Consider the following 12,870-nt stretch of genomic DNA (forward strand, 5'->3'; position numbering starts at 1 on the left):
ATTATTTTTTGCTGGTCAATTTTTGGAGGTCGTGAAACAAATGACGGCTGGGTACGAGTCTGCAGTAACGTCATTTCTACATCACTGTATCATGCAGATCAGCTGGGTAGTCCTTAGTTTTTTAGCGCGCTAAATAATAAAAGTTAATAAAATATATTTTCTTTTGATACCTTAACGGTTATTTTATTTTTAAAATACGTTTTTTCCCCTAATACCTGATAATATAATGGCCTCTATATAGTCATTTTTATCTTAAAATACTAACGGTCATTGGTATTGAGTTAGCGCCGAGGTACCTACTGATCTTTCAGGTATAAGTACCTATCCTAAAGCTTTATAGAAATATATTTATAGTACTATTAGTAGAAATTTAAAAGTCTAGCAGAAAAATAGAGTTCTTTAGTATATGAATTGATTAGAGTGCACACCATATATCCGCGAAAAACCTTGTAAAAAATCGCCGCACAAATTAGTAAGTTCAGTAGACCTCAGTAGACCGTAGACCAACAAAACTGTGCACTAATTTGTACGACCTTGTTAGTTCACTTTTTCACGGATATATGGTATATGCACTCTATTGTATAGTTGTTATATTGCAGTGTTACGGGAGGTTGGTAGTTTTTTTTTTTTAACTTATAGCTAGAAGCGTGTTCATTTTACTCTTTCTTTACTTGTGCCATGGGTGACAAAGAATATAAATTGCGAGAGAGATCTCCTGGCATTCATGAAGATGCCTAATGCCTAAAATGCTTAAGTTTGTCTACGTGAATTTGGGGGCGCAACCAACAAGCTCTTCCCGGTGTTTGCATAACAGTGTCATAAACCACTAAAGCCAACGCTTAAAAATAGAAAGAAATTCACAAAGCATTCTGGCTGGTAATAGTATTAAAATGACACCATGATAAAGGCCTTACAACCCAACGTCAGAAACACGAACTGAGTAAAGAACGCCGATTTCTATGAATGCTACGAACCATATTTGGGAACTCCTGCTTTCCGATCCTGACCAACATACACGATTGTACACTACGGTGTCTTTTAAAAAGCATGCAAGGATACGTGGTAAAATGATTCTAATTTGATCTAAAGATGTTGGCAGGTACTATATTGCCTAATGGGAATGATCATTGTAATCATTTTGTGTTTTACGGTTGATGTGAATTAGAATGTTGGTGGATATTGAAGTCGTCTCTCAAGGAAATCCTTGGTTAGGCTGTAGTTGATATTTCTAGAACAAAACAAAACAAAAAACAAAAAACAAAAAACAAACAATATAATTAATCAACTCCATGTAACAAAGAGAAAATGAACTAATAGGAGGAGTCCCGTGCCCCATCATGAGCACTCTTTAATGCTATTTTTAGAATAATTCATTTGATCGTTTGTTTTACTGCACGCGTGTAATGCGCGCACTCTACTCTGTTTGCTCATGTTTTCATTTATTTCATCGAAAAAAGATGGCAAACTGTGATTCTAAAAATAGCATCAAACAGGGTTATGATGGTTATAAGCATGGATACCAGAGATTACTTCTCTCAGTTCTATTTTCCCTCGATAGAGCTTTATAGTACTGAACAATCGACCTTTCTCACGCGGCCGCCATCTTGATTTTTTTTTTAATTCCCCGCGTAGCCTTCAAAAAACCTTAACATTTTTTATTGATAAACCGAAATAACCTTTGGGCTCATCGAAGTTAGGGCACGGCTAACTAACACATTGAATTGGAATTTAACGTGTTAGGTTTTGCCGAGGGATTTAAACCGGAGATAAAAAAGGACTCAAGGAAGTGACATTCAAGTGGTTCAAGATGGGTTTACGCGTGCGGGCATAGAGAAAGGTTTTCATCCTCGTGAAAATAACCTTGGTACAGCATGACAAAGGTACAACAGCTAGTTCTTGCAAAGTACAACGTCGTCAACCTTATTGCATTATGGGATAGTTACTATGGGAACGAGTATAGTGCTCTCGCATGGATAAATGTGTGGGAGAAACCGAGAGTGGCGCTAATACTTTTAAAAGATGATAGGGAGTGCTTTTGCTGTCTTCGCCCATCCCCCCCCCCCCCCCCCCCCCCTCCTCCGCGCTTTCTACGATATACAGTATTTCTCTTTTCTCCAACCTCCTTCCCCCTCCCTCCCACAGAAAATAATGCGCTTCCCTCAATTACACATTTCCACGCTTCCAAAAAACTTCTTTGGTCCCTTAGTTTGTTTTTTTAATACCACCGTTACTAATGTTTCTTGGAGTTTTGCCGCTTATTTCTGAATAACTAGCTACCATTAAAATGATAGTCGCTCCTACTGCTAAGGTTACCACTAATATTTCCGACTTCGGACCTAAGAAAATAAGAAACAATTTGTCTTTTAAAAACTCTGGAATCATAGGCGTGATTACACCAAGCAATTTTCTCGGCAACCTCTCGCAAAATAGTTGCGACACAAGTTGCATTAAGAGCAATTAAAAAAATATTGCTAGAAAAGTTGCAGCAATTGTTGCAAAAACTAGAATTCGTTTCTACTTTTGGCAACGATTGCGCCTTCGTTGCCCTCTGTAAACACTCCGGACACACGAAAAATGTTACGTTTAATCGCGCTTTAACAGTGCACAGGCATGAATCTATATTAGACTTTTCAAAGTTGCGCGGAAAACTGGTAGTCAGTAGAACGTGCACTGAATCCTGATTTAGACTGTTTTAGGGAATTCCTTTTTTTCCTTTAAGAGGTTTAATTTTTAAACTAAATTTATGTTTGTTTGGGCCCGTTTTTCAAAGAGCTTGCTATGTATTCCGCCATACTGCAAAACAATGGCGCTTCCTAAAACAGTCCCCAGTGCTCGTTACCAGTGCTACTAACCTTGATTGAACCGCTGGTTACTTCATTGTAACATGTTCCGCATACACGAACTGGTTTCTTACTGGATGCTATGGTGGCTGTCTTGCTTGTACATTCATTGCAGAAGATCAAACTGAAACATCAAACAAACCAAAAAGGCATGGGGTATACCTAACATTTAAATAGTATAGTAAATCATCTTTAGTATCACCAGTCTCGTCAACTTGACGACCATCATGACCAGCATCATCATCATCACCATCATCATTATGACCATCATCACCAGCATCAATATCATCATGACCAGCATCACCATCATTATTATCATGACTATCATCACCATCATCATCATCATTATGACCATCATCACCAGCATCAATGTTATCATGACCAGCATCACCATCATTAACATCATCACCATCATCATTGACCATCATCATCAGCATCAATCTCATCATGACCAGCATCACCATCATCATTACGACTATCATCACCAGCATCATCATCATCATCATTACGGCCATCATCACAATCATTATCATTATGACTAGCATCAACTGCATCACCATCACCACCGTCACCGTCATCATTAAGCCTATTATCACCATCAATCGCCTTCATCACCGTTGGCACTATCATCATCATTACCCATCATCATCATTACCATCATCATCATCATCATTACCATCATCATCATCATCATTATTATCACCTGCGCCCGCACCACCATCATCACGATCTAGCATTGCCATCATCACCGTCACGATCATCGTGACGACTACATAACCACCACTATCATCAGTTATAATCATCAACAATCACGAACACCACATCTAACATCATTGATACTATCACCAGCAACAACAACAACACCATCGTATCTCATAATCACCATCTCTGTTATCAGCTCAGATCATTGGAGACTTACCCGCAATTACGACAATGGTGCTAAAAAAGAGAAAAGTATTTATTGAAATATCTTAAAAACACTTTCTAGTTCACTTGAAAAGAAATCCCCATCCCCCCTCCCCCCTCCCCCTCCAAAAAACTCATGACGCTATATTCCAATTTCATCTGTGAATTAGACGTCGCCTGACTTAGATCAGTCCAGAGGTTGTTTCAGGGATCGATCTGTTAGTTAGCCGTGCCCTGACTTAAATCAGCCAAGAGGTTGTTTCAGGGTTCAATCTGTGAGTTAGCCGTGCCCTGACTTAGATCAGCCAAGAGGTGGTTTCAGGGTTCGATCTGAGAGTTGGCTATGCGCTGACTTTGATCAACACAGAGGTTGTTTCAGGGTTCGATCTGTAAGTTAGCCATGCCCTGACTTTGATCAGCCCAGAGGTAGTTTTTCCCCCGTGAGTTAGCCGTGCTCTGACTTAGATCAGCCCAGAGGTTGTTTCAGGGTTCGATCTGTAAGTTGGCCATGCTCTGACTTTGATCAACCCAGAGGTTGTTTCAGGGTTCGATCTGTAAGTTAGCCGTGCCCTGACTTAGATCAGCCCAGATGTTGTTTCAGGGTTCGATCTGTGAGTTAGCCGCGCCCTGACTTAGATCAGCCCAGAGGTTGTTTCAGGATTCGATCTGTGAGGTAGCAGTGCCTGACTTAGATCAGCCCAGGTTGTTTCGGAGGTTTTTTAAGGATTCTTTGGTTCTGTCTCACCTTTCTTACGGTAATGGAGAAAGCTTTATCACAGCTGTTACAATTAGCAACATCTTCGTCAACCTCCCACCGACGTGTAGTCATTTGATTGTTCATAATCTAAAAAAAGCACAAATTTGTGTCGGTAATGAGATTTGCGAGATTCATTCTGGTGATTAATACCAAGCAATAGAATAGATTCTGGTTGATAGCAAATGACGAGCAGGCTTTGCTTGTTATTGCTGGCTTTCAATCATTCCCAGGGGAGTGAAATAAGAAAAGACACGGTGGCCATGTTGCATAATATACCATAAGATTTCATTGTTTTATTCATCCAAGATGGCGGCTATGACGCTATGTGCAAACGAAGAATTGTGGGTTGGTAATGAGATTCCTAAGATTCATTTAACTTATTGATACCATATTGTAGGTAGGGTATTGCTTTTTTTTTTGAGATTCATTCAGCTGATTGATATTACCTGTAGATTTTGATTTTCTTGGGTGAGTTCGACCATTGCTGCCTGGGAGTCTTCGAATTTTTTCCTTGCCGCTATCAGTTCCTTCTTAATCTTCTCTACATCTTCTTCACTTGCAATACATCTGTAGGTTAAATGAAGGAAGGAAGGAAGGAAGAATAATATTCATATACGTTCAATCTTATATGTAGACAGAATTATGAAATCAATAAATTGTTTTCAAAATACAAACAAACAAACAAAAAAGAATTTAAATAAAAAATAATATACGAATTTCTTTAAAAAAAACAAGGAAAATTTCCTGAAATGAAAATATTTGGATTGAACTTGAAATCAAACTTGGGCAAAACAATAAAATGGATAAATGAACGATGTTGCAATTTATAATTCCTTTAATCCGTTATAACATCAAAAAGCAACTTACCTCTCCAAGAGTTTTCTTCTCTCATCTAGATTGTTTTGAATGGTGGCGTCTAAGACTGAAGATAAAAGCAACATTCTCACATAATGCAAACTCTACCAAATATATATTTTTATTAATTTAGTCGAAGCTTTATAAGGGGATTGGAAATGATTCAATACAGGTTTTGCAGGAATAATACAATCGTTTTACATGAGAAAAAATTCAATTCCCAAGAGCAAAGGGATTTTATTGTTCTGCCATCTAACCACAGGCATCGCAAGTTGTATTAAGGACGTTTGCACGTGATAGTGCAAAACTTCTATATCGTTATCTGCGCATGTGGAAAACAGACGTGACGGTGTAAATGACGTAACCACTTTCAAAAGCCTCGATTCACTGTCCACAACAATTCGTCTTAAAAATGCCTCCATTCTCGTTTTCAAGGAAAGACTAAAACGCTTCGAAAAGTCATGTTTTTTAGTGTGAAAAGAACAAATATTTTTAAATGTCCCAACAGCATTGTTTGGTATGGGGCATGGATTCACTTCACAACGATTTACTCGAAGAAAACAAAAAGTGGTCTGAAATTAGGAAAACGAAAACGACTAAGGTCCGCATTTCATGAAACTAAGAATTATTGGTGCTACTTTCTTAAAGACTTACCTGCATTATCACCTCTGAGAGCTTCGTTTTTCTTTTCCTCTTCAAGTAATTTTTCTTGGTTTTGTCGTGCCTTGTTTTCGCTTGCTTCAGCCTCTGCTCTTGCAGCTGTTAAGTTTTCAGTCAGCGAAGCCAACTGAATATTCAAAAGAGCCTCTTTCTGTTCACCCTTGTCTTGGATCTCTTTTTTCTCTTCAATCTCATTTGCCTATTGATTAAATAGACCAATAAACCATGGGCTCATGATAGGATAAATAATGAGGCTTGCATCTTCACTTGCCAAAGGTTGCCGTTTTAATAGCAAAACAAATAAACTGCAATGCACATTTTTATTTCAAGGAGCGAATAAATTATCAACAATAGATATGAGCGCATCTCAATTTCTTTTTCTTCCGAGAAATGTTGTGACGTCACATACAAAGGTAAGCTGTTAGATAAATAATTGCTGAGTTTCAATCAGCTGACAAAAGCCTTTGGATCTCATTATCTGCGCAAAATGGTGGTCAAACACTAGCCCGCATGTGCTGTCAACCAGTAAGAATTTCATTGAAAACTTGCGAATAAGCTGATGAAGCATCCCACACGGGACAGGAAATGACGTCAAGTGAAACCCAGAAAGAGAGTATATGCACTATTACCAGACGTACCAGTTTTGTCTGCAGAGCTGTTTTTTCTTCGTTCAGTACCATTTGCACTCGTTTAGCAACTTCCTTCGTTTCTTCGTGTTCTTCTCGAGACTGGAAAAAATAATATAGCAATGTAAAAGCATGAGAGCAATAAAAACAGGAACAGTTAAAGGCAACAGTAGCAGTGGCAACAATGACATGAACAACAGCAGGAGCAGTATGGCCAAGAAGAAGAAACAGAAAGCAAAGCAACAACAACAGCAATAACAACAGCAGCAGCAACAACACTTTCCGTAATTACTGCCTTGGTACAATACCTTATCAAGATCCTGTTGAACACCTGTTAATCTATTTTCTAAATCAAGTTTCTGTGTAATCAGTAACTGCTGTTTCTCGTTTGCTTCCTCGGATTCCTACAAGAAGGAGAGGTAAACCAAACACGGTTACTGCGGTTTTCCATATTCTGCAAACTCGGTAGTTGCGAGCTGCACGCTGAAATCTGTTTTTTCGCTGCCGTCAATCAAAAATAATCAGTCGGTACCTTTTATGTTGGTCACTGACTGGCGGCTGTATAAACCAAATTTCACAACAAGCCGTTGAAATGTCCGAGTTCGCAGAATATGGAAAACCGCAGTAAATCAAGCATGGACAAACATTATCGACTTAGTTAATCTATTACCTTTTCTTTTTGTTTTCTTTCGTCTTCCAAGGTTTTTCGTAGTTCAGTTACTTGACCCTCCAAACTTTCCCTGAAAAAGTGGACGTAATCTTTAATATTGTCATTGCGATTTTAATGTAAAAGAAATTTTGTTACTGTTGTTTTTGGTTTTTCTCCTTTTTTTTTTTTTTTTTTTTTTCCCTTACTTTTGTTGTTGTTTTGTTAGTTTTTTTTAGTTTTTTTGTTAGTTTTTTGTTTGTTTGTTCGTTGGTGTTATTTGTTTGATATACTTACCTTACTTCTGTCAGGGAATTATTCAATTTTGCTATTCCTTCTTCTAGTGATTCCTGTGGAAACAGTCGGAGTTCAGTTTAGATAGAAATATAGAACGAAAATCTCTAAAAATATTATTTTATTAAACTGATCGTGATGATCCAAGACTCGCCAGAAATGACTTTTCCATTTTGGGGCCAAGTGTCATAAATAATACAAGGAACAATTAAGTAAAAATGCACATATATTGACTAGTGGTAAACTAGTTGGGACTGCGAAGGTGTGTTGAAGACAACAAGTGAGTAAGAAGGAAACTTAAAACTTAAACACATTTTTAAAGCTTGCAACTTTACTTGACGTTTACGTTTCGAAAGATAGTCCTTTGTTTGAGTAAAATGAAAGGGCGACCTACTCACGTCCGGTATGTCAGTACAGTTGCAAGCTTTTTTAGACCGTTCTGTTTAAGGTTGTTTTTTTTTTATTTGCTTGTTAGAAATGTACTGCGAAATCATGTTTTCCTATTTCACTAGCTATACCTTTCGTTTTGTTAATGCATCTGCTCGATCTTTTTCAGACTTGAGGTAATTTTCCAAGTTCATAACTTTAGTTTCTAGACCTATTTTAACCTGGTAAAAAAAAAGAACGCACCTTTTTTAAACAAAAATGGCAAATGGCAAATAAATGGTACGAATGTCGCGGGGGATCTAAAGGAGGTTCATGAGAATGAGTTGCGGCGTGACCGTGACGCCGCCGTCTTAGAAGCATTCTGATTGGATGAACAGTAATCTCGCGCCATGTCATTGGATCAGCCCCTGAGCGTTTCGTGCCGTGACTGTGATCTTGGCTTTAACGTTCTAAAATTCTGATTGGACAAACAGTGTTATCGCGTGCTGTGATTGGTTCAAGGCGATATTCTGATAGTGGCCCTAATCCTTCATGGTCTTTCATACTATACCTCATTCAGTTGTTCAACAGTTTGTCTCAGACTTGACTCTGTTTCCTCTGACTTTATTCTTACAAGTGACAGCTCCTCCTCGCCTGAACTGATCTGAGTCTGCAAATCCTGGGTAAAATTGATAGCACAAGGATTTTTACGCACTCCAGAAGAAATAAAATATTAAAAAAAATCAACGTTTTTTATGTTGTGTGGCAAGAAAATGAATTGATCTGATTCTGCAATTCCTGGGGAAAATTCATAGCATAAAACGACTTTTTTACATACTCCAAAAAAAATAAAACCAAAAATCAACGCATATAGTTGTGTGGGTAGAACAATGAATGGTAGTGTTTCTAAGTGACAGCGTTCATCATTGAAGCAACAATGCTATATTTGGTGAGAGAGATGATTTTATCGTCATCATCATCGACAACACCCTCATCCTTTTCCTCCTCTTCCTCCTCCTCCTCCTCTTCCTAATCATCATCATCGTCGTCGTCGTCATGGACAACCTCATCGTCATCATCAGCATCATCATCACAACACCAACATCATCATAGTCAATGTCAATATTGGTTCTGTACCCTTATTTCTGTTGCCAAGATTCGTTGTTGGGATTCGAAAGCAAGGACTTTTTCTTGTTCTCCCTACACAAATAAATAGATAACTAGATAAGTAAACGACGTCTTGAGATCTTGGAAGACGGTAGGCTTAATGGGATGGTATAGATACTTCAAACACAAATAAATAGATAACTAGATAAGTGAATGACATCTTGAGATCTTGGAAGACAGTAGGCTCAATGGGATGGTATAGATACTTCATACAGAAATAAATAGATAACTAGATAAGTGAACGACGTCTTGAGATCATGGAAGACGGTAGGCTCAATGGGATGGTATAGATACTTCATACAGAAATAAATAGATAACTAGATAAGTGAATGACATCTTGAGATCATGGAAGACGGTAGGCTCAATGGGATGGGATAGATACTTCATACAGAATTAAATAGATCACTAGATAAGTGAAAACATGGAAGACATGGAAAACATGGAAGACGGACATATTGAAAACATGGAAGACGGAAGGATCGATGTTATGTGGTGGGATGGACGAAATAATCGATGAATGGATCATTATCACCAATACCAAATACCCACGGACATTTTACCTTTAACGATGTCTGTGTTTTACACAACTGAGATTCGTAGTTTTTACAACTTTCACATTGTTTTTGGAGTTCAGCTTCAAGTACCTAGAAGGGAAAAAAAGTGTCCGTCTTTGCCTTTTGTTTTGTTTTTGTTTTTTGTTTTGTTTTTTGTTTTGTTTTGTTTTGTTTTGTTTTTTGTTTTGTTTTGTCTTTTTGTTTTGTTTCTTTGTTTTTTGTTTTTTTTTTTCCCTTCTGTTTTTTTTTTGTTTTTTTCGTTTTTTTTTTGTTTTTTGAGTGAGTCAGAGATTATTTTTTCAAATATGGTGTCGTAAAATACCTCGATTTTTCTTTGTAGTTCAGTCAACTTTTCGTCCTTCTGGTCCAAACGCCCTTGCATTTCAGTGACAATCTTCTCTTTCTCCGTGATCTAGTAACATATCAAAGAGTGTGTTGGTCATTGAGTATTATACTTCTAATCTCTACCCAAAATACAGAGAACTACCGTTGAAATCCCTTATCAAAGAAACACCAGAGGAAGAACAACATTCATCGCCCCCTACCCCTCCCCCTCATGCCCATCATACCCTTAGCCCTTCTCACATGAAAAATAAAATCAACCATCACCACCACTGACAGGTCAAACAAAAAGACCAAGATTATCAACTCCCCTTCCATCCGCCCCACCACTATACAACCAAACACACAAAAATAACAAAACAGACACACAAAATACTTTTGCTCAATCCACATTCAAAAGCAAAAAAGACTATCAAAGTCGATCAGAAAAATGATGGAAGTCCATCGACCCCCCCTTTCCGCCTCAACCGCACAAAAAAAAAGCACAAACAAAAAGACCCATGACCAACGATGTCCAACGACCACCACCCACTCCCCCCACAACTCCACCACCAACAACATCAACATAAACAGACCAATGGTCATAGAGACAAATGTACTGTCGTGTACTAACCTTGCTACTGAAGTCTGCTTCCATTGCTTTTGCCGTAGTAAGATGTGACTACACATAGATATGAAGACACAACTGGGTCAGTCTTACATGTATTAATGTGTGTTAAAACGATTTGTAGATAGGGGACCATTCATTTTTAAGGGTATTGAGGGGAGAAGGAGGGGTGGGGGGGGGGTGGGATTTTGTGAATTGTATGTAAAAAATGTATGTCCCTTCCCAACCAGACTTTTTTACGTAGCCCCTATTTCTAATAATCTAATTATTTTTGTGGTGCCCCCCTCCCCCCCCCCCCCCCCCCCCCCCCCCCCACTTTACTCAAATCCCACCGAACCCCTTAAATCCCAACAGCCTCCCCATGCCCGTAAAGAATAAACGATCCCTAAAGTCCTTACCTCGCCCAGTTCTAGCATCGCTTCTTGTGATTCACTAAGATCATTACTCAACTGGATGATCTAGGTACATGCCAAACAAACAAAACATTGTGTTCAGCAGAAAATTTAGAAGGCGGAAGAAAACCCTTAGGTCAAAAAATTAACAAAGACCCGTGATTTTTCAACAAGGGCTCATGTTGCACATATGTATTATTTATCCCACACCTCCGAAAATACAGCCAATCAGATTTCAAGGAACCAGTTGTGTATTCAGCAACATCCCACTGTTCCTTTCCATCAGACATTGCGGCCAACGTGTTTTCAATGGTTTGAATAAAATAGTTTTCCGATGTGGCAAACCATGGAATATCCCACTTGTATTTTTCTTCGTAAAATTCAACCAATATATGCGAGAAAATCAAGTGCATTGTGAGATATTCCATGGTTTTGCCACCCAAAACTATCGTGTAACTAGTAAAATAACACTCTTCTTTAAATGCTATAATTCAATTTATTACATAATTACAAATGAAATATCTATTTTTCTCTATTTCTACGCTCACTCGTGAGATATCAATTGAACACTCGAAGATAAAATTCGTATCTCCGCGCGCCCATGTAATATCCTCTATATCTAAGAAAAATATAAACAACTAAAGACAATCCTTACTTGTTCTTGTTGATTCTTAACTTCAGCTTCTTTTTCTTCATACCTTGTCTAAAAAGGAAAAAATAGCAACGTTTCTATAACGCTGTACAAGACAATGTTGGCGGCCTTTAACTGTTCTACCACCCTATCAGTAAACAGTCACAGAGGCCTCGTGTCTAGGAACAAGGGGTCTGGAAACGAGGATTTGAGGGAAAGGGGAGTCGGAGTTGGGGGACTGGTGAGAAAGGGAATGGACTACTCATCACAAGACCCCATAGTCCAGCTTGACAGGCTAGGTTACCATAAGTGAGTGTTACCTTTGTTTCTTCAAGCTTTTCTTTTACGTTCTTTAGAATTCCCATTAAATTTGAAAGCTCTTGTTTGCTGCTTTCTTCTTTCTCAGCGCTTTGGGTCCTCAACGATTTCTTGGAAGAAATATGAAATAATGTATTTTTTCCCTCCTATCATTTTACAGTCTACTGGTTTCTATAGCATAGAGGCTTTGCACTTGATGGCAGCCATGACAGGAGGCACAACAATAGATTCTTTCTAACCTGGTAAACATAACCTGGAAAAATGAAATTTTTCTCATGCAAATCAGATTAGACCAATTGTTGCTATTTTGTCATGGCTGCCATCACGTGACCTCTACAGATCAGATATGAAACACGAAGGAGGCCTATGGCAAACGTCGAACTTTCCATGCACCGAACTTAATTACATCAAAGAATGCCGCCTCATTATCACCTGATATCCATTGTTTTTAATGAGTTCGGTGCATGGAAAGCTCGACGTTTGCCCTAGGTCTAAGGTACTTACAATTTCGTCATTTAATCGACTCGTCTCCGTCGTATACTCAGCGCTCTTTTCTTGCAAAGACTTAAAAAATAAAAATGATTACTATGAAATCTGGTTCATAAAAAAAGATTTAAAACATGTGTTTCTTGTGTCCAGTATTCCAAGCCCCAACGCGTCCCGGAGGAATACAGCGCCCCCAAATCGTTCGTCCATTTCAATACTTGCGCGGTGATAAATAATAACTAATAATAATAACTTTATTTCTATAGCGCTTTTACCTATGTTCAAAGCGCTTTACAAACAATATAACAAATATAAATAATTACTGAAATATCAAATAATCAAAAATCTAACTACTAAACTATCTTAATGACTACATTCTATAAAAATATAATAATCTAGTAATTATAAATATATATAAAATGA

At 38.1% G+C, this 12,870-nt stretch overlaps 1 protein-coding gene across 3 annotated transcripts in view; it reads right to left on the reverse strand.

Moving 5' to 3' along the window:
* Positions 1-156: 156 nt before the first annotated feature.
* LOC116305142 (uncharacterized) overlaps positions 157-12,870 on the reverse strand; it is a 38,009-nt gene continuing 25,295 nt past the window's right edge. For all 3 annotated transcript variants that reach the window (XM_089035578.1, XM_089035579.1, XM_089035577.1), the window contains 21 exons: positions 12,466-12,525; positions 11,964-12,071; positions 11,668-11,715; positions 11,019-11,078; positions 10,627-10,674; positions 9,994-10,083; positions 9,678-9,761; positions 9,088-9,150; positions 8,522-8,629; positions 8,103-8,192; positions 7,588-7,640; positions 7,315-7,384; positions 6,953-7,048; positions 6,657-6,746; positions 6,013-6,217; positions 5,371-5,425; positions 4,950-5,070; positions 4,492-4,590; positions 3,760-3,779; positions 2,853-2,964; positions 157-1,228 (listed from right to left, as the gene is read on the reverse strand). In XM_089035578.1, the coding sequence (XP_088891704.1) occupies positions 1,193-1,228; positions 2,853-2,964; positions 3,760-3,779; positions 4,492-4,590; positions 4,950-5,070; positions 5,371-5,425; positions 6,013-6,217; positions 6,657-6,746; positions 6,953-7,048; positions 7,315-7,384; positions 7,588-7,640; positions 8,103-8,192; positions 8,522-8,629; positions 9,088-9,150; positions 9,678-9,761; positions 9,994-10,083; positions 10,627-10,674; positions 11,019-11,078; positions 11,668-11,715; positions 11,964-12,071; positions 12,466-12,525 (1,716 nt within the window). In that variant the 3' untranslated portion in view covers positions 157-1,192. The remainder of the gene's footprint in view (positions 1,229-2,852; positions 2,965-3,759; positions 3,780-4,491; positions 4,591-4,949; positions 5,071-5,370; positions 5,426-6,012; positions 6,218-6,656; positions 6,747-6,952; positions 7,049-7,314; positions 7,385-7,587; positions 7,641-8,102; positions 8,193-8,521; positions 8,630-9,087; positions 9,151-9,677; positions 9,762-9,993; positions 10,084-10,626; positions 10,675-11,018; positions 11,079-11,667; positions 11,716-11,963; positions 12,072-12,465; positions 12,526-12,870) is intronic.

The sequence above is a fragment of the Actinia tenebrosa genome, unplaced genomic scaffold (assembly GCF_029948245.1).
Source record: "Actinia tenebrosa isolate PJP-AT-01 unplaced genomic scaffold, QUT_ActTen_1.0 PGA_scaffold3__52_contigs__length_22856419, whole genome shotgun sequence".
Lineage (NCBI taxonomy): Eukaryota > Metazoa > Cnidaria > Anthozoa > Actiniaria > Actiniidae > Actinia > Actinia tenebrosa.